Source organism: Meriones unguiculatus, chromosome 7, assembly GCF_030254825.1.
Source record: "Meriones unguiculatus strain TT.TT164.6M chromosome 7, Bangor_MerUng_6.1, whole genome shotgun sequence".
In the NCBI taxonomy this organism is placed as follows: Eukaryota; Metazoa; Chordata; class Mammalia; order Rodentia; family Muridae; genus Meriones; species Meriones unguiculatus.
Genome location: NC_083355.1, coordinates 97,074,315 through 97,092,895, shown reverse-complemented (window position 1 = coordinate 97,092,895; position 18,581 = coordinate 97,074,315). Strand labels below are relative to the sequence as shown.

The 18,581-nt window shown below is 38.9% G+C and overlaps 1 protein-coding gene across 3 annotated transcripts in view; it reads left to right on the top strand.

The window, feature by feature from the left end:
- The window catches only part of Cep128 (centrosomal protein 128), a 351,418-nt gene that overhangs the window by 159,853 nt on the left and 172,984 nt on the right, over window positions 1-18,581 (top strand). Inside the window, exon 21 of one of the 3 annotated variants that reach the window (XM_060387988.1) lies at window positions 14,344-15,500. The exons of the other annotated variants lie outside the window; for them this stretch is intronic. Coding sequence (XP_060243971.1) covers window positions 14,344-14,381 — 38 coding nt within the window. The 3' untranslated portion in view covers window positions 14,382-15,500. Of the gene's footprint in view, window positions 1-14,343; window positions 15,501-18,581 lie in introns of those variants that run through there. 3 annotated transcript variants of the gene reach the window in all.

The following is an 18,581-nucleotide window of genomic DNA, read 5'->3' as shown; positions in this document are numbered from 1 at the left end:
ATCATGGTTAAAGGAGTTATAAACATTTTTCCATGATTCTTTTAGCTCTTTGAACACACTGTTCTTCTATGCAGATTGAATTGCCTACTGACACCATGATTTTCAATCTTTTTTTTTTTTTTGTGGGTGGGCAGGTAGGGGCATTTTGACACAGGGTTTCTCTGTGTGTAGTCCTGTTTCTCCTGGAACTCCCTTTGTAGACCTGCTTGGCCTTGAATTCACAGAGCTCTGAATGCCTTTGCCTCCCAAGTGCAGGGATTAAAGGCATGTACCATCACACTCAGCCCAATGATTTTCAATTTTATGTTAATTATAAAACTTGAATTTGATCAGATGGAAGTGGAGGAGGACCTCCCCTGTCAGTGGACTGGGAGAGGGGAATGGGTGGAGAAGAGGGAGTGTGGGATTGAGAAGGGATGAGGGAAGGGCCTACAGTTGGGATACAAAGTGAATAAACTGTAATTAATAAAAAAAATAAATAAATAGCATGTATAGTTTTTAAATTTTAGTATTATTATTTTTGATTGTTAGCTTCTTGGGATTTGTGACTCGGACTAAATGATCTTGACTTTGTGTAAGCACAAAGAAAGGAAAATGTACACTGTCTCAAAACAGGCAGTGGAGAACAGATAGAATAATCTTATGAAGAAAATGAGAAGGAAATAGAGGCCACTGGGTTTCTACTTAACACCCTCCCCCCACCGCCCCTGTCTTTTGGTTCCTGGAGATAGAGTCTATATGTAGCCAGGTGTAGCCTCCAACTCAGATCTGTAGACCACTCTGGCTTCAAAGCTGTACCAGTCTTCCTCAGCTTGTAAGTGCTGGGATGAGAGAACTTTGAGCTAGAGTGTGGAAGACTGATTTTATGTTTTTGCAGTCTGTGTCCAAAGGATAATAATGCAATGTGGTGGATGTCCACAGAACAGAGTGTGCTTAATAATGAGTTGGGTATATATATTCACTCATTATTTGGCCTTTATGTATGGTTTGTGAATGAGTTACACAGTAGAGAGACAATGCATTTTTCATTTTCAGTGTTTTAGGGCTGATGTGCTGTTTAAAGCATTGCTTTGGAAAGCACTCGGTTTACAGAGTTTCATGTCTACCTACCTTATCTTTGTATATAAATGGTGAGCTCAGGTTTTGATGATTTTGTTATTTGTTTGTTTTTGTTTTTCCAATCTTTGCTTCTCTGACCCTGCTCTCCTGAGTTCTGTATGAAATTCCTCTGTGCTGTTTCTGAAATTGATGTTTGATAGCTGAACAAAAGATAATTTCCTAGAATTCAGCTTTGGGGTAGAGACCAAGGAAGGGCTCATCAAATTTAGGCTTTTTTTTTTTTTTTTAGCACATAGATTAGCAGTGAGATTCCACTGAGTATGTTTTTTTGTATGTTCTTAATTGGCTGTCCAGCCTGACTCACCCATTTTTATTATTCGCCAAATTATGTCATAGCAGATAAATAGTTCATCCCTTCAAACTTGGGAGATTACTGATTTGGCTTTTTTTTTTTCCTCTGTAATGTTGATCTGGGACTATGAACGTTTATCTTACTTAAAGGTATTTATTATTTCCTAGTCATGTCATATGTTTGGAATGTTTCTACCCATAGCCCTGTGCAAGTGATTATAGGGTCTTTATGCTCACAGTTCACTCTTATTTTTCTTGAGATGGCCACTGTGTGATGACGAAAACCAACACTTATAAGAGCTTGATATCATAAAAGTTTTTATATAAATTGTTTCATATAACCTTTAAACAGCTGTGAAGTCCTTTATCTCATTTACGGTTGAAGCAGCTGAGACTCAAAGACAACTCCAGGCTCTTAAGTCTCCAAGTCTAGACAGAGAGTTACAGGTGGTAGAGCTTTGTGTGGTACTTAAGCTTGTGTTCACACTACCATATGACAAAGCAAACTGAACCAGAAATGTGCTGGTAACTTTCGTAGCTTTAGAATTAGAATTACCTCACCCTCAGGTCTGTTCTACAAAGTTATAAAGAGATCAGATTTTTCTTTGACATCTTGTAATGTCTGCCAAAAACCTTTTGGCCATCATGACAACCAGTAGAAATGCTTGTTAAGAAGACATAATTCTTTTTCTGTTGGATGTTTACTTTCTTTTATATTATTTTAGTGTGTGGTAACTTTGAACAACTTACAGGCTCACCAAGGCTCAATTAAGTAAATAAATTCAAAATTTATGGTGTATACAGCTTTACCCTAAACATAGACCAACTGAACCCTATATATTTTTGGATGATGGAAGTTATTACTGCTCCCCAGTCTTTCACCCAAGCCATGTCTTTATGTTGTGCCTTTAAAATGCAGAATGATTAGCCAGAAAATTGATGACACACACCTTTAATCCCAGCATTTGGGGGTGATGGTGGGTATAGGTAGAGGCTGGAGGATCTCTGTAAATTGGAGGCCATCCTGGTCTGTATACTGAATTCCAGATCAGCCAGGGCTATATAGTAAGACCCTGTCTCAGTGTGGGGAGGGAGAAGAAGGAATAAATGACAATATGAAGAAGGGAAAAAGATTACTGTCTCCCATGAGATACTCCCTAAACATACCAATATTAATACTTGACTAAATGTGTTTATCATGTTTGCAAAGAGAAGTAAACATAATTTCATTAGAATAACTGCTCCAAGCTTATATTATCCATATTGAGTTGTTCTTTAAAAATAAGCCCCAGTAGAAATAAGGGAATTATCCCTCCTTCCTCTCATACTTCCCCCATACTGGTTGCTTCTTTCTGTCTTCATGCAGTGCTAAAAATGCCCTAGAGATGACCAAAGGCAGAAGCAAGGACATTCACAAAGATAAGCTTCTCTGTGCTTTCTGTTAATAAAATGTTAAGCTCCTGTAGCCTTGGCTGTTGCAGCAATGAGAAACTAACTCTTTTCTATACAACAAGGGAAGGAAGATATCACAGGATTTGGGGATTGCAATGGAAAGGTGAAAGGTGTTCTAGTTGTTTACAAAAAGGATCTTCCTGACTCATAGGTATTTTTCATGGATATTATTTCCTACAACTCTGTACCCTTTTAAAGATTGCTGTTGACAGACTAGACGGAGTGAAATGTTAAGAGGGTTTATGGGGGCTGTCTAATGTAGGCCTTTGTAGATTCACAGTTGTAGTAGAAGATATCACTGTTTGATTGTTCCATGGAAATTAAGTAATTGTAACTAGTACCATTTCAGATTTCCATATTTTTGTGTTGCCTATTTTCTCCAAAAATGTTTTTCTTAGATTTTTGACTTTATGTTTCAGGGTTCTCTTATTTGTATGAACTCCTGCACCAAATTCTAGCATAGTTTAGCTCTTGGAATTGGATATTGTTTCTTCTTGTGCGTTTAGTTTTCACTGGCTGTGAATCTTGCCTGTTAGGGGTAGCTTGAAAATGAGGGAACTTGTATTATGGACTAATAGATAATAAGGAATAAATTTTTTGCGATAAAAAGTTTGAGAAAGATGAACATGAGCTAGAGTAAACCCAGACTTAAGAGCTGAACTTTCATGACCCACAGGGAAGACAGACAGACAAGCAACCTCACAATTTCCTATAATACAGGCTACTTGAAGGTAGAATATAATAAAAAGCAGCACCTTGTTTTTTTCCTCAGTACTGAAAAAGAGAGCAAATGAAAGAAGGGTTAATAAGTTGGAAAGAACAAGGAGAAAGATGAATTTTGTGGGACCCCATCCCTAAAAAAAAAAAAGACAACTACATGAATACTTAGCTTCACATTGTAATTTTTTTGTAACAGTAAAATAAGACAAATTTATGTTTTCTTATTGAAATGTTAGCAATGTCTGAATTCTCTGTTGACCCACTAAGTGATCACTGGAAATCAGTAATAAATTCTTCACTGGGAACCCAAATGTGTAAGGTGCCATTTAATTTAATAATTTTTTTAGTATGTGTCTTTATTGTCAATGTGAACATAAAACGATTTAAAAAGTTTTCATAGCTTAATTTTAGCTCTTTTTCTTTTCTAGAGTCTAAGTTACACAGATAAAAATTGGTTTCTTTTCTTTGTTTGTGAAATTTATTACCAGTAATTAGAATTGATGACAAAGAAATCAATTACCCAACTTCTTTTTATTATCATGTGTATTATTGATTTATTAGGGTCATATTATTAAGCATTAAGCAGCATGTGGATCAAGATAATTTGACATGTTAATTATTGTGTGGAACTACAGATGTTGGGTTGGGAGATGGAGGGATTGATGATGAATTCCTTTTCATATTTTGCACATGTAAAAGCAGAAGGCCAATCTCATGGTATGAGATGAGAGAAGTGTCAGTACGTAGCAGCTTTAGGACTTGGGACCCTAGAGGTTACAAGGCAATAATCTCAGAACCTCTAAAATCAAAGCACATTACAGAACTGATAGTGGCGCCATTCAGACTTTTTGGTTTGGTGATGTGTGGTTAAGTGAAAATAACCATTTTTAAGTTTTCATCATTCTGTTTATACTGCCCAGCCTCTCTGGGTTCAGCCCTGTGGTGGTAGACGGTTTGCTTCCATTTTGTGTAAGTCACTCTTCGGTAAAACTTCCCAGAACACTCTGCAAGATTTCAGCAATAGCTTCCAGTTAGCTCTTCATCTGTTCTCAACTGACCTGGCAATCCTGCCCTTCTCTGTGAAGTGGGCTTTGTATAGTCTCCCATTGCCTCAGCCAATTAAGACCTTAAAATTAGGCTTTGAGGAACCCTGCCCATGCTTCCAGAAACATAATAGCGCTACTTTCATTGAAGGAGATGAGAAGTGTTTAAGTTTGGCCAGTGAACAAAGCAAGGATAAAAAACAAGTGCTAAAATCATAATTAGCCCTGAATATTTTAATGCAAAAAGGGTATCAGCTTTTGAATACTATTTCACCATTATGTTAGATTTTCCTCCATAATTTATAGTTCACTTTTTTCTTTTCCTTGCTTCTTATAGGGGCAATTAAGTTATAGAATAAGACATTTGGAAAAGGGTATTACATCCTTACTTTTGAAGAAAATAGCTTTGCTGTGTTAGATTTAGGCACGACTCAAGACATTTCTGTTGCTGCAAGCCTGAATAAAGTTCTAGAATATAAGTCCTTCAGATATTCTTTCTTTGATTTGGTAGTGAGTATTTTCATGGGCTTTGTACACACATGCGTTTCTGTTGTCATAGAGCGAACACTCTCACTTCTGTTTATAGCAGTTTGACTCCATTGTGCACTTTTCCTTGAAGGCTTCTGTCACTTTGCACTGATGAAATCGTTTGCCCGCCCTACCATGCTTGGTTGGCAGTATCCTTTGAAAAGGCTGGAGGAAGGAAACTGACCCCTCTATTGCCAAATGATCGTAGTCCTTTCTTTAATTTTACTTTATCCCCCCCCCACCTTTTTTTTTCTCTTTGGCTTATTTGTCTGTTGAGAATGAGAGAAAGATGACAAGAAATATAATCCAGTTTCAGAAACAAAAGTATTGAGACTAATTAGATTTGTTTTGTTTTGTGGTGCTGCGGATTGCACCCATGGCTTACACATAGCAGGAAAGAGTTCTGTGACTGGGATACAGCCAAGGCTCGTGGGAGAAAATTGTATAAATTACTTGTTTATATGTGAATATTCTGCTTCATAGATAAAAAATGCTTCAAGTAATGTATTTTTTAAATTAGACTTGAGAATAGCAAAATATATTATCCCTCATACACTTATAAGAATAATATAAGTATATTCGCCATGTCATTTGTTTGTGACTGATATACTCCAAAGAGCAGAGATAATTCTACATGGTTTTGTCTTGTATTTGCAGAAATTACGAAGGGTAATAAGGGATTGGCATCACATGAATGCTACAGTGTTTGTTGTGTTCTACCATTTTGATCCTGCCTGCAGCATGGCAAGATACTGTTTCCCAGCAGTGAGACTATGACAGTTTCAATCAGCTTAACATACTTTAGATACTGGGCCACATGTAGTTGTACAGCCTTAGCCCCGTGCTGCGGAGGTTCTGCCAATGGTTGGAATAAGAAGAGTGAAGAGTGTCCTCTTCCTTTCTGTTTGTACCAGATGTCTTTCTCATGTCCCACAAACATTTCATTTCACAGTGTACTACCAGTAAGTATGTATTATCCTTGTTTACCACATGAAATGCTATCCAAGAATGTTTACCTAGTAATAGCAGCTTAACATTTCCTTAATTATTCAGCGATATTTTGAAACAATTTAACCATAGATATGTTTTGAGCATAACATATTTATCCAACTGCTTTCTTTGTGGTTAATCTTTTTATTTATTCATGTCCTAGAATATTCTGTAACAGATTTACATAGTTATTAAAAACTGTTCAACAGTGTAAAAGAATAATATCCAAGAAAAACAAAGACAGAAACACGACCTAAAAATATAATTTTAACTTCTCTTATAACCACATTGAAAGGTGTGAAATTAATTTTAATATATTTATATTGTTATGTATTACTCATGTCAGTATTAGATATTTAGCATTATTTATCAATTGAGCCTTCAAGTAAGCTAGACATATTGCTCCACAGCACATTCCAGTTTCAACCAGACATATCTCACATGTCCAGTGTCTCATGGTTTCCTTCTTGGACAATGCTGTCCAGTAGAGGATCGGTATCATACTCAGGTATATGCTCTACTTTGCCTGTGACACGTCCAAGTACAGTGACCTGACCATTTGCCTTTGCTGTAGTATGTGCACAGGAATTATGAGTTGAGGACAAATACTTTCCTTTTAGTACCTGTACTAAAAGGTACTAAAAGGCCCCCAAATGGTTTTTCATTATTATTATTATTATTATTAATTATAATTTATTCACTTTGTATCTCTGCTGTAGCCCCCTCCCTTGTCTCCTTCTGGTCCCACCTCCTTCTCTCTTCCTACCCTAGGTACCTTCCATAGTCCAATGATAGGATAGGTCCTCCTTCACAATTATCTGATCCTAGCCTATTGGGTCTAACAGGACTGTCAGGAGCCTCTTTTTCTATGGCCTAGTAAGTCCACCTCACCAGGGGAGGGGGATAATCAAAGATAAGGCAACCGAGTTCATGCCAGTGAGTGCACCTGCTCCCCTAACTAGGGAACCCACATGGAGACTGAGCTACCTATGGGCTACATCTGAGCAGGGGGTCCAGGTCCTTTCCGTACATAGTCTTTGATTGATTTATCAGTCTCTGCAGGACCCCCTGGACCCAGATTTTTTGGCCTTGATGGTCTCCTTGTGCTGCTCCTGTCTCCTACAGGTCTTCCTATCTCTCTCTTTTTTTCCATACGATTCCCTGCACTCTACCCAAAGTTTGCCTATTAGTTTAAGCAGCTGCTTCGATACTCTGCTAGGTAAAGTATGCCAGAGGCCTTCTGTGGAAGGTTCTTGTCCTGTTCCCTGTCTTTCCTACTTCTGATGTTTATTCTGTTTGCCATTCTAAATGAGGATTAAGACTCTCCCCTAGGGTCCTCCTTGTTGTTTACCTTTTTTTTAGGACTGTAGATTTTAGTGTCTTTATCTTATATTATATGGCTAATATCCATTTATAAATGAGTATATACCATGTGTGTGTCTTTCTGCCTCTGGGATACCTCACTCAGGAATGATCTTTTCTAGTTTGATCCATTTGCCTGCAAATTTCATGATTTCCTTGTTTTTAATTGCTGAGCAGTATTCCATGGTGTAAATGTACCACAATTTTGTATCCATTCTTCTCCTCTGCTTCATTTGTTACTGTTGTTAAAATTGTAGTTGGTATGAATTGGGTTAACATTCTAGTTTCCTGTGACTTGTTTTAGTGGATCTACATGGCCTGACGTACATTACCTGACATACAACATGGCCTGACCTGCATGACCTGACCTACATATCCTGTCATACAACATGGCCTGACCTAAATGGCCAGCTTTGTAATGGGCCCAGCCTTGCCTAATGCCTCACAAACAAGGGTAATTTCAAGAGATGTGGCAAGGCCATTCTTCAGTTCCTCCTGACTGGAACATTCAAACTAAAAGTAGAAGAAAAAAAAAAAAACCTGATTGTTTTATTGAAAGGTTATACATTTCTTTCAGAGGCAGTAATAGAAATATGTTAGTACTCAGAGAGAAGCAGCTGTGTGGGACAGGCAATGGGCTCCCTGCTATCAGAGCCTCTCTCCTGTTTACCCTTATTATATCTGTGCTTTGTTTCAGACACAGCCACTTCCTTACCCTTTTTTGAGCGTTAGCTAGTTAGACTTTTGTTCCTTCTTAGAAACAGAGTCTCTGCAGGGTAACACTCCCAGCCATTTACCTGTTACATATAATAGAGTATAGCCTCTGTTTTCCTACATGAAGTTAAGGATATTCTCACATTTACCTATGTTTTCTACGTTTGGAAATAGTGATTGACTTTTTCTGCTCTTATTATTCTGCATTCAGAGTTCTCATCTAGTTTCTTTAATTTCTGAAAACCTAATAAAATAATGTACCAATACATGATGTCTGAGTATACTGTTAGTGTAGGTGTTTTTTTATTGCTTAAATTATTGTATTTTTGTGTCCTGTAACTTCTGGGCTCTTCAGTGAAACTTATATTTACATTTTGTGAGTCAGCATTTTAAAAAAATGTATTCAGATGGAGCTGGTTTCCGCCTTCCACCTTCCCGATGGTGAGTGCTCTCTGTCACGAACAACTCCACATTTGGCTAAGGCCGAGGATCTGGCTTGCTTCCATGTATGTGAACCTATCTGCATTGCCCCCGTGGCACGCCTGGGTTGGCTACCCAGAGGCTATTTAAGCTGTGGGCTGGCTTTCCCCGGGGTCCGAGGATTGTTCAATGTTCCTGAATAAACTGCATTGAAAAAAAAAATGTATTCAGAAACAGTATCATACAACTCTTATTAAAAGAACACGATTTTGTTAGCATTTTTAGTAATTTTTAGATGCAAATATTGTATATCCTTACTTTTGTTAAAATAAAAAAAAATGATTTAGGTGTCAACTAATGTAAAATCAGCCTCAGACTGGAGTGAGTGAATCCGCATTAAAAATGTCTGTAGACACATAGAGTGACAGCAATGAGAGTCTGCTAGCAAAGGGTGTCAGGGTTTGCTGTCTCTCTAGTGTGAGGCATGTCTTCAAGTACACGGCAGTGCAAGAGGCCTATCATTTAGTCGTTTTTTATTTTGTTTTGTGGTGCTTTGCTTTTTCTAGATACGATTTCTATGTGTAGCACCCCTGGCTATCTACTTGCTTTGTGAACTAGACTCTCCCGAACTCATAGAGGTCCACCTGCCTCTACCTCTTTTGTGCTGGCTTCATTTAGGGGTTTTAAGTCCCATGAGCTTAAGGATTTTGTGGCTGATGGAAGCTCCGAGAAAATGTATATGAAATGGCCTGCTAACTGGACCAATGCCCATTTGACCTCATGTCATTTTGACTGTGGAACCTAGTGTTTGTTTCAGTAGATAGATAGTTCTTGGGTTTCTTTTGATCAGTTTTAGAAAGTGAATGCTATTATAAATGTCTATGATTTATTTTTGTTTGAACCAAGTGTTGTTCCTTAAAAATCTAACTTACTGTTATTTTTTTCATATGTCAACTTTGGGATATATCTTGCTCCATGTGCCAACACTGTTTTTTCTTGTGGGCATGACACACATTTCTAATCCTTGTTTCATTGTTCCTGCACACTCCACTTTCTCTAGGTAGCCTTTCCTCTTTCTTGAGTTGACTCACAAAATTAAATATGACTGTTAGTTCCAGTAGTTAATGAGTTCTCAACACAGTGTTCCATTTGAGCTTATTATGATACTTTTATTTCCTGAATTTTCGTATGTTCTTTAGAATCTTTCACTCTGTGTTCTCTGGTCACAGTGCAAGGCACAAGCATCACTGAAAGTGAGTCATGATTGAATCTGTGTCCCTGAGAGAGTTCATATTTTGTGAGCCACCATCTTACAGTAGGATTATCTGATTTTTCTTTTCAGTCTTGGCCTTGATTAAGATACTTAGCTTTGCTTTGTAACTCCATAATGAAATGATAAACTCCTCAATTAAAAAGAAATTTCAAACCTCTGAAGAAAGAATTAGAAGAAGATATGAGAAGATGGAAAGATCTCCCAGGCTCATGGCTTGGCAAGATTAACATAGTAAAAATGGCCATCTTACCAAAAGCAATCTACAGATTCAATGCAATGCCCATCAAATTACCAACACAATTCTTTACAGACCTGGAAAGAAAAATTCTCAACTTCATATGGAATAACAAGAAACACAGAATTGCTAAAACAATCCTCTACAAAAAAAGATCTTTTGGAGGTATCTCCATCCCTGAACTTAATTTGTATTATAGAGCAACAGTTTTAAAAACTGCATGGTACTGGCATAGAAACAGAATTATGGATCAATGGAACCGAACAGAGGACCCAGAAATAAACCCACACACTTATGGACACCTGATCTTTGACAAAGACGCCAAAACCATTCAATGGAAAAAAAATAGCATCTTCAACAAATGGTGCTGGTCCAACTGGATGTCTACATGTAGAAAAATGAAAATAGATCCATACTTGTCACCCTGCACAAAACTGAAGTCCAAGTGGATCAAAGACCTCAACATAAAACCAGACACATTAAATCGGCTTGAAAAAAAAGTGGGAAATACCCTAGAACTCATTGGTACAGGAGAAAACTTCCTGAACAGAACACCAACAGCACAGGCTCTAAGAACAACAATCAATAAATGGGACCTCATGAAACTGAAAAGCTTCTGCAAAGCAAAGGACACCGTCATCAAAACAAAGCAACCGCCTACAGATTGGGAAAAAATCTTCACCAACCCTTTATCTGACAGAGGACTCATATCCAGTATATATAAAGAACTAAAGAAGCTGAAAAGCAGCAAACCAAGTAATCCACTTAAAAAATGGGGAACAGAGCTAAACAGAGAATTCTCTGTAGAGGAATACCGAATGGCAGAGAAGCACTTAAAGAAATGCTCAACCTCACTAGCCATTAGGGAAATGCAAATCAAAACAACCCTGAGATTTCACCTTACACCCATGAGAATGGCCAAGATGAAAAACTCAAGTGACAACACATGCTGGAGAGGTTGTGGAGAAAGGGGAACCCTTCTCCACTGCTGGTGGGAATGTAAACTTGTACAACCACTCTGGAAATCAATCTGGCGCTTTCTCAGACAACTAGGAATAGCGCTTCCTCAAGATCCAGCCATACCACTCCTGAGCATATATCCAAAAGAGGCTCAAGTACACAAAAAGGACATTTGCTCAACCATGTTTGTAGCAGCTTTATTTGTAATAGCCAGAAGCTGGAAACAACCCAGATGCCCCTCAACTGAAGAATGGATGCAGAAATTGTGGTACATCTACACAATGGAATATTACTCAGCAATGAAAAATAAGGAAATCATGAAATTTGCAGGTAAATGGTGAGACCTGGAAAGGATCATCCTGAGTGAGTTGTCCCAGAAGCAAAAAGACACACATGGTATATACTCACTCATATAGACATACAACATAGGACAAACCCACTAAAACCTGTGCATCTAAAGAAACTAAGCAAGAGAGAGGACCCTAACTAAAATGTCCAAGCCCCATCCGGAAAGGCAAAGAAGATGGACATCAGAAGAAGAAGAAAACAGGAAACAACCTAGGAACCTACTACAGAGGGCCTCTGAAAGCCAGAAGAAGAAAACAGGAAACAAACTAGGAACCTGCCACAGAGGGCCTCTGAAAGCCTCTGCCCTACAGACTATCCAAGCAGATGCTGAGCCTGATGGGCAACTGTTGGGGAGAGCGAATGGAATTTTATGTAAGAACTGGGAAATAGTAAGAGCTGGAGAGGACAGGGTCTCCACAAGGAGAGCAACAGAACCAGAAAATTTGAACACAGGGAACTTCCCAGAGATTCATACTCCAACCAAGGACTATTCATAGAGATAACCCAGAACCCCTGCACAGATGTAGCCCAGGGCAGTTCAGAGTCCAATTGGGTTACATAGTAATGTGAAGAGGGACTGCCTCTGACATAATCTGATTGGCCTGCTCTTTGATCACCTCCCCCTGGGGTGGAGCAGCCTTACCAGGCCACAGTAGAGGACAATGCAGCCACTTTTGATGTGAACTGATAGACTAAGATCAGAAAGGAGAGGAGAACCTCCCCTATCAGTGGACTTGGGGAGTGGCATGCAAGCAGAGGGAGGAGGGAGGGGCTTGTGGGGGGATGCATCCCCTTGGGGGGATGCAGAATGAATAAAGTGTAATTGATGAAAAATTAAAAAAAATGGGTAAAGGTCTGAATAGACCCTTCTTGAAAGTACATACTGAGTGGTTAATGAGCACGTGGAAGTGCGCACAGTAGCTACCAGGGACATGCAAATGGAAACTGCTGCGAGGTAACAGTTCATGTGTACTAGCGTAGCTGCAGTAAAAAACACATGTCATAGCAACTCTTGGAAAGGATGCCGAGTGGAACCTTTATTTTCCCTTGGTGAGGAGACAGTGATGTAGCCGCTAAGTGACCTATAGAATTACCACTGAACCCAGCATTCCTACTCATAGTTATGTGCCTCAGAGAAGTGAAAACATATGTTCTACAAACGTTTGTACATGCATATTTATGTCCCCAGCAGGCAGTGTCCACAGTGGCTAAAAAGGAAAACCACCATGGGCATACAGCATACATGGAATTTCTAGGCTATTGTGTCCCCAAGAAACAGCTGGAGCTGGGATACACAGATGTGGTAGAAATGGAAATGGCTTGTGAAGGGCACATTTCCAAAGGTGGATGTGAGCCAGAGAGCTGGGGAAGGTCAGGAGCTATGATGAGGCTGAACAACATGTGTTGTGAGCCTTTGTGGGTCCTTTTCATGGTCCTTGCCTTCTTCTACATTAACTAGAGTGCACTTTTCTTGTGCATGCACTGTCCCTTACATGTGCCTTTGGTGAGGAGGCTTTGTAGTCCTGTCGGTTGGCATTATTTTATGTGTGCCCACCTTACTTCCCCACTCTAAAATAATACCGATATTCTACCTAATTCATGGATAAATGCAATGTGGAACTCATAAAAGATTATCATTAAATAATAAGAATAAATACACTACTAAAATATCTCAGAATATGAATGAATTTAGAAAAATGAGAAATGCAAGAAGCCTGAGTGAAAGACACACACACACACACACATACACACACACACACCGTCTGTTTGTGTGGGGGGGTTGGAGGAAGGATTTACTCTGGCTGATAGATGCAAACACAAGTGCATTCATGGGAACTGGTGGTATAAAGCTCCTTTATATGAATAAGGAAAGCACTTGAAATTGGACTGCGGTTATTATTCAACCCTGAATGTATGACTAGCCATTGGGACATCTGCTTCAAATCTATGAAGTATATGGTTTTTTGAAATCACAATTAACCTTTTAAACATTTAGAGTCAGTTATTTCCTCTCTCCTTCACTGTGTATGTGTGATTCACTAGATAGTCCTTTCAGCCCTGCTGCTATACTGTGTCTCAGATCCATCTTATATTGTATTGTTGTCCAGATTCATCTTTTGCCTTGATGTTACTGCAATAGGCTCCTGGTTGACTTCCATATCTCCAGCCACCAACAGATCGTCTGCCAATCACAATGGTTACATTTCAGCTGATCCTCTGTGATACACAGTAGCCCCGAGTTTCACTCTGTAGTTTTCATTATCATTGTTGACAGCAGACTGGAAATGTGAATGGGGAAACATGAGAAGTAAAATTACTTAAGTTTTAAATTACTTTTATTCTAGTATGTTGTTATTTTTGCTTACTATCAGATGCTGCTATTCTTTTTTTTTTTTTTTTTTAAGATTTATTTGTTCATTATGTGTACAACGCACTTTCTTCATGCATACCTGCACAGGAGAAGAGGGCACCAGATCTCACTATAGATGGTTGGGAGCCACCATGTGGTTGCTGGGAATTGAACTCAGGACCTCTGGAAGAGCTGCCAGTGCTCTTGACCTCTGAGCCATCTCTCCAGCTTCCTGCTGTTTGTTTGTTTGTTTGTTTTAATGTTCCTCATTGACTCATTAAGCCTTATAGGTATGTATATATGGGTCAAAAACAGTATATAAACTGTTACTTTCCTGTGTTCTAGGCACACACAGAAAAATCTTTGAATGCATGTGCCATGGAAAAGGGGAGGGGCCTGTAGATAATATTAATGTCAGGACAGCAGGGGTTGATGCAGCTTCACGCTCTGCTTGCCAACCTCTGCCCTAAGTGTTGATTTCTTCAATCCCCAACACAGCCTGTGACTAAGGTGCTTCTCTACCTTCCCTGTCTTACAGAAGAAGAGATGGAAGGACACGGAGAAGAACTTAGCTGAAGGTCATGTATCCTGCAAATGGATTTCATGCATTCTACCCTTACTAAGCTCTCCAGTGACTCTCAGTCCTTTGTCCCTCTGTTTTACTAACCTCCTCTGCCAGCTTCAGTTTTGCAGGGTGTTGTGTGTTCTTGTTCATTCTGCCTCATGTATTTCAAAGTTTGTTTTTTTTTCTGCTTTCTTGGTTTTTGTGATTTTTATACAGGCAAAATTAAAAAAAAAAACCAACTTGTGGCTCAGTTGGTAACATGTTTGCAGTGCAAGCATTAGGAACTGAGTCCATCCCCATCTTAAAAATGAATAAATTTGGGCGTGGTGGCCCATAATTGTCATGCCAGCCTTTGGGGAGGCAGAGCCAGGAGGATCCCTGAGGCTTGCTGGCCAACCAGCTTGGCTAGTTGTCAAGCTGAAGGCCAATCAGTGAGACTGTGTCAACAAAGCAGTACCCCACAGTGTTAATAGCCCTAAGGAGAGATACCCAAGGTTGACCTGGCCGAAAATGTGTGTGTGCATAGACACACACACACATATACCACACATGGAAGGACACAAACACCCATGCACACTTACATCCGAACACGTGCACATACAAAACAGAAAAATAAAACCTTCTAATTTGCTCTGGCATTCTCCTGTGTATGTGTATTGTGTCTATGGCAATGGCATGCCTGTAGGCCTATATGTGGAGGCCAGAGATAGATACCACGTTTCTCTCAATCCTTCTCCACTTACTTTTTGAGAAAGGGTCTCTCACTGAACCTGGAACTCATTGGTTGGATTCTTCTAGGCCGGCTGATTACCAAGTCCCAGGTATCTACCAGCCTGTCCTCTTGAATGCTAGAGCGACAAACACTGGCTGCTGTGCTCTGCTCTATATCTGGGTGCTGGATATCTCATCTTCACATCTGGCTCCTGCAGGTGCTTTCTTCATTGCACTGACCAGCACTTGAAATGATGGTACTTACACATTTCAATTACATGTCTTTTGCTCGTGGATAAGACCTGGAAATAGTTTAAGCACAAGGCAGTTCTTGTTTACTGACTGACTGGCTTGTTTGAGGTAGGATATCAAATACTGAGACATTATCATGTAGGCCAGTTTTCTGAATATTAAATGCATGTAGGAAGCAAGCGTCTTATGTCTGCACTATTTCCTATAAGCTTCTTTTTTTGTGTGTCTTTTAGATTTTATTGCAAGTTTGTATTTTTAAAATAAAATAGTATTTTTTGAAGTGTCATCCTTAGAAATTAGGAATTTGAAATTAGGAATTGCCTTTCAGAATATGGTGTTATTATATACAATTTATAAAGGCTGCATCTTCTGTTGTCTAGTGTTGTCAATGGGAAGAGTGTGTGAACTGTGGGGCAAGTAGTTCTTAGCTCTTGTTTTCATGTGGGCTTTGAAATGATGTTGCTATGGTGAGTGTGGAGAACATAGAGGACATATCAGGCTCACCAGCAAAGAGCTTAACTCTTTTCTAGAGCTTTTCTATCTGGTACTAGTGGACTGTAAGTACTGAGAAACTCTGCTATCTTTGGTGCTTTGATTTTAAGTAAACAAACACACACACAGATGCCATGAACTGACACAGCCTTTCTCAGCTGAGGAATGTTTTTTAATATAGGTTTGTGTATACATTTCTTCTTGAGTTAATGTTTTTACCTGGTGCACTCATGAGAAAAATCTAAGATTCCTGTTGTAGTCACACATCTGAAACAACATTATTTACAAAGAAGAGTATTGTACAATTAGATGCTGAGATTTAATTTTAAAATTTTGCACATCTCTGCTCTATTGCAAAGAATAAATATTCAATATATTTGTACAAGTAACTGTCTTTTCCAGATATTAAAATTGGATCCCACATGGGTAGATAATGAAAGAATTGGATTCTTCAGCTTTTCTCTCCTCATGGAGTGGGAGATAAACACTAGATGCTGATTATGGCACTAAAGGGCCAGTTTCCAGTTGTTTTTTCATAATTTCTAATAAACACTCCTTTTCATTTAACTAACTTGAGTGTATGTTCATGTGCATCTGTAAAACTTGGTTAGTTGTAGGGTAACAAATATAACTTATATAAAATTAAAACTATTATTATTGAATTAGCATTTTCACTTACCTGGTGCTGTAGATGTTGTTAATCAGAAGCGTTCTTCTTAGAAGCAGTCTGCAGTGGGCTTGTCTCTGCCCTGGAGCAGTGAGAGTCCAGTAGTTTAATGCCCCTTTCTGTGTATTGCTCTACATAGTATTGAAGGTATTCTGTACACAGACAGAGCAAAACTATGACTAGTAACTGAACCATGTCTAGGAACTGAAAGGCACTATTTCAGGTTCATAAGAAGGTACTAGGTCAGAGGTCAAGAAGGAACCAATCCGACTTCTGATATATATGGAGTTCTGAAAAGGCCAACCTGGTAAGGAAATGGGGCAAACGAAAAACAACTGATGGAATGGAGGAGTAGACAGCTTCAGGTATTAATTTCATCATCTGAGACCTGAGGAAGGCAGCAAAGGAAAGAAAAACCTAGAAATGTGGCTGCCAGATTATAAAGTCTTTTATATAAGGCACGATGTGTCTTCCAGCAAGTCTGATGATTTGTTTTATTTATAGGACAATGCTGGGTGCAAGGAGAAGGCTGCCTACCTGTAACAAGTTCCGCATAAAGTGCTCCTCTCCTCCATAGTGACTTGATTAGTATCCATGAGAAGCAGCTGTGGATATGTTTAACTTGGTGGTATCTCTGCTTTTATTGCTTTATGATATGATTAGATTTAACTCTCATGTTCTTTCCTATTAGGTCAGGCCATTCATCATCTGTGAAAAGATGAAATTGGTCCAAACTTGTGTTTTCCAAGTAACAGTTTGTAAGCTTAGGGCATTTGCAAATTGGCTACATTGGTTAAGGAATGAAAAGCTTGGGAAATTGTTCCTGTGGCTTCTTACTTGTGTATTCATCAGTTCAGGCTATCAGCATGGAGTCACTGGTGCGTTGCTGACCGAGATAGTTTGATTGGGCAACTGACAAAACATAGCAAAAAGGAAATTTTGATGGTTACTGTGATTCTCAGTAGCCTCTCTCAGAGGCCTGGGAAATGCTCACCTCTTCCTAGGATGAAGCATTCATGGAGTCATAGTTGTCTGCCAGTCCATTCAGCTATAGAAGGTCCCTCTCTTGCACTGCACTTGTGGGTACCCAGGCCCTAGGATTCTTTGTCCATCTGCTTGGAGGTAGCTGGGCTGTTTCTCTAAGTATATGCAGGGTCTCCCAGATATAATGGTGGATGAGAAGTATCTGCCTGAGAGCACAACAGGATTTGCCTGTGTTCACTGGTTTATTGGTTTTCATTGCTCAGTGCTAGACGTGGCTGGTGCTTAAGGCAAAACCCCTAAACGGTGGGACCTCTGTTTTTGTGATGGAAAATATGAAGATAGTGTGCCCAGATCTTGTAAGTTTTCTTTGGGACTGCAGAAGTTGAAGTGATTAGGAATCTCCAGAACACTTTGCAAAACACGCATGGTCCTTTTCCTTCTGTTATCTGTCCCTGTCCCTTGGCTGTGATCGAGGCAGATCTTAGTATTTTACAATGCAAATTTTTCAAACTTTTTTCACCATCTTATTAATTTATTAAAGACATAATTCAAATTAAATTATTTCTAAAGAGGACATTGAATTATGATATTAGGTACTAATTTTCTGGAGGTGCCCTTGTGTCATCTGTGAAATTAAATTCGAAGAAACAAATTAATTTTATGTATTCATAGCAAAATCAGCTAAGCAAAGTGAATTGACATGCACATAGTTCAGTAAGTAAATACTGTTGGTTTGCTGAATGTTTTAACTCCATTTTCTAGAACAAAGATATCACTGTTGCAGTGTCATGTATTTCCTCATTATGCTATTCTTGTTTGAAAGAGCATGGTTTTATGTTTTTCATCCTATGCAAGAAAGTAGTATGATAAAAATACATGCATATACACTGTGAACATTTACATATTCACATGTGTGCAGTATGACCTCATGAGTTAATCTTTTGGTCACATAGTCAAAAGGGCAAGCAATAAATAACTAATTTATTGAGGTATTCCTAAGTGTTTTCATTGGCCTTATATTGTCTCAGTAGAACATGTGACTCTTCTGTGGAGAACATATGACCTTACCTATGGAAATCATGAAAACCATTTCATAAAATTAGAA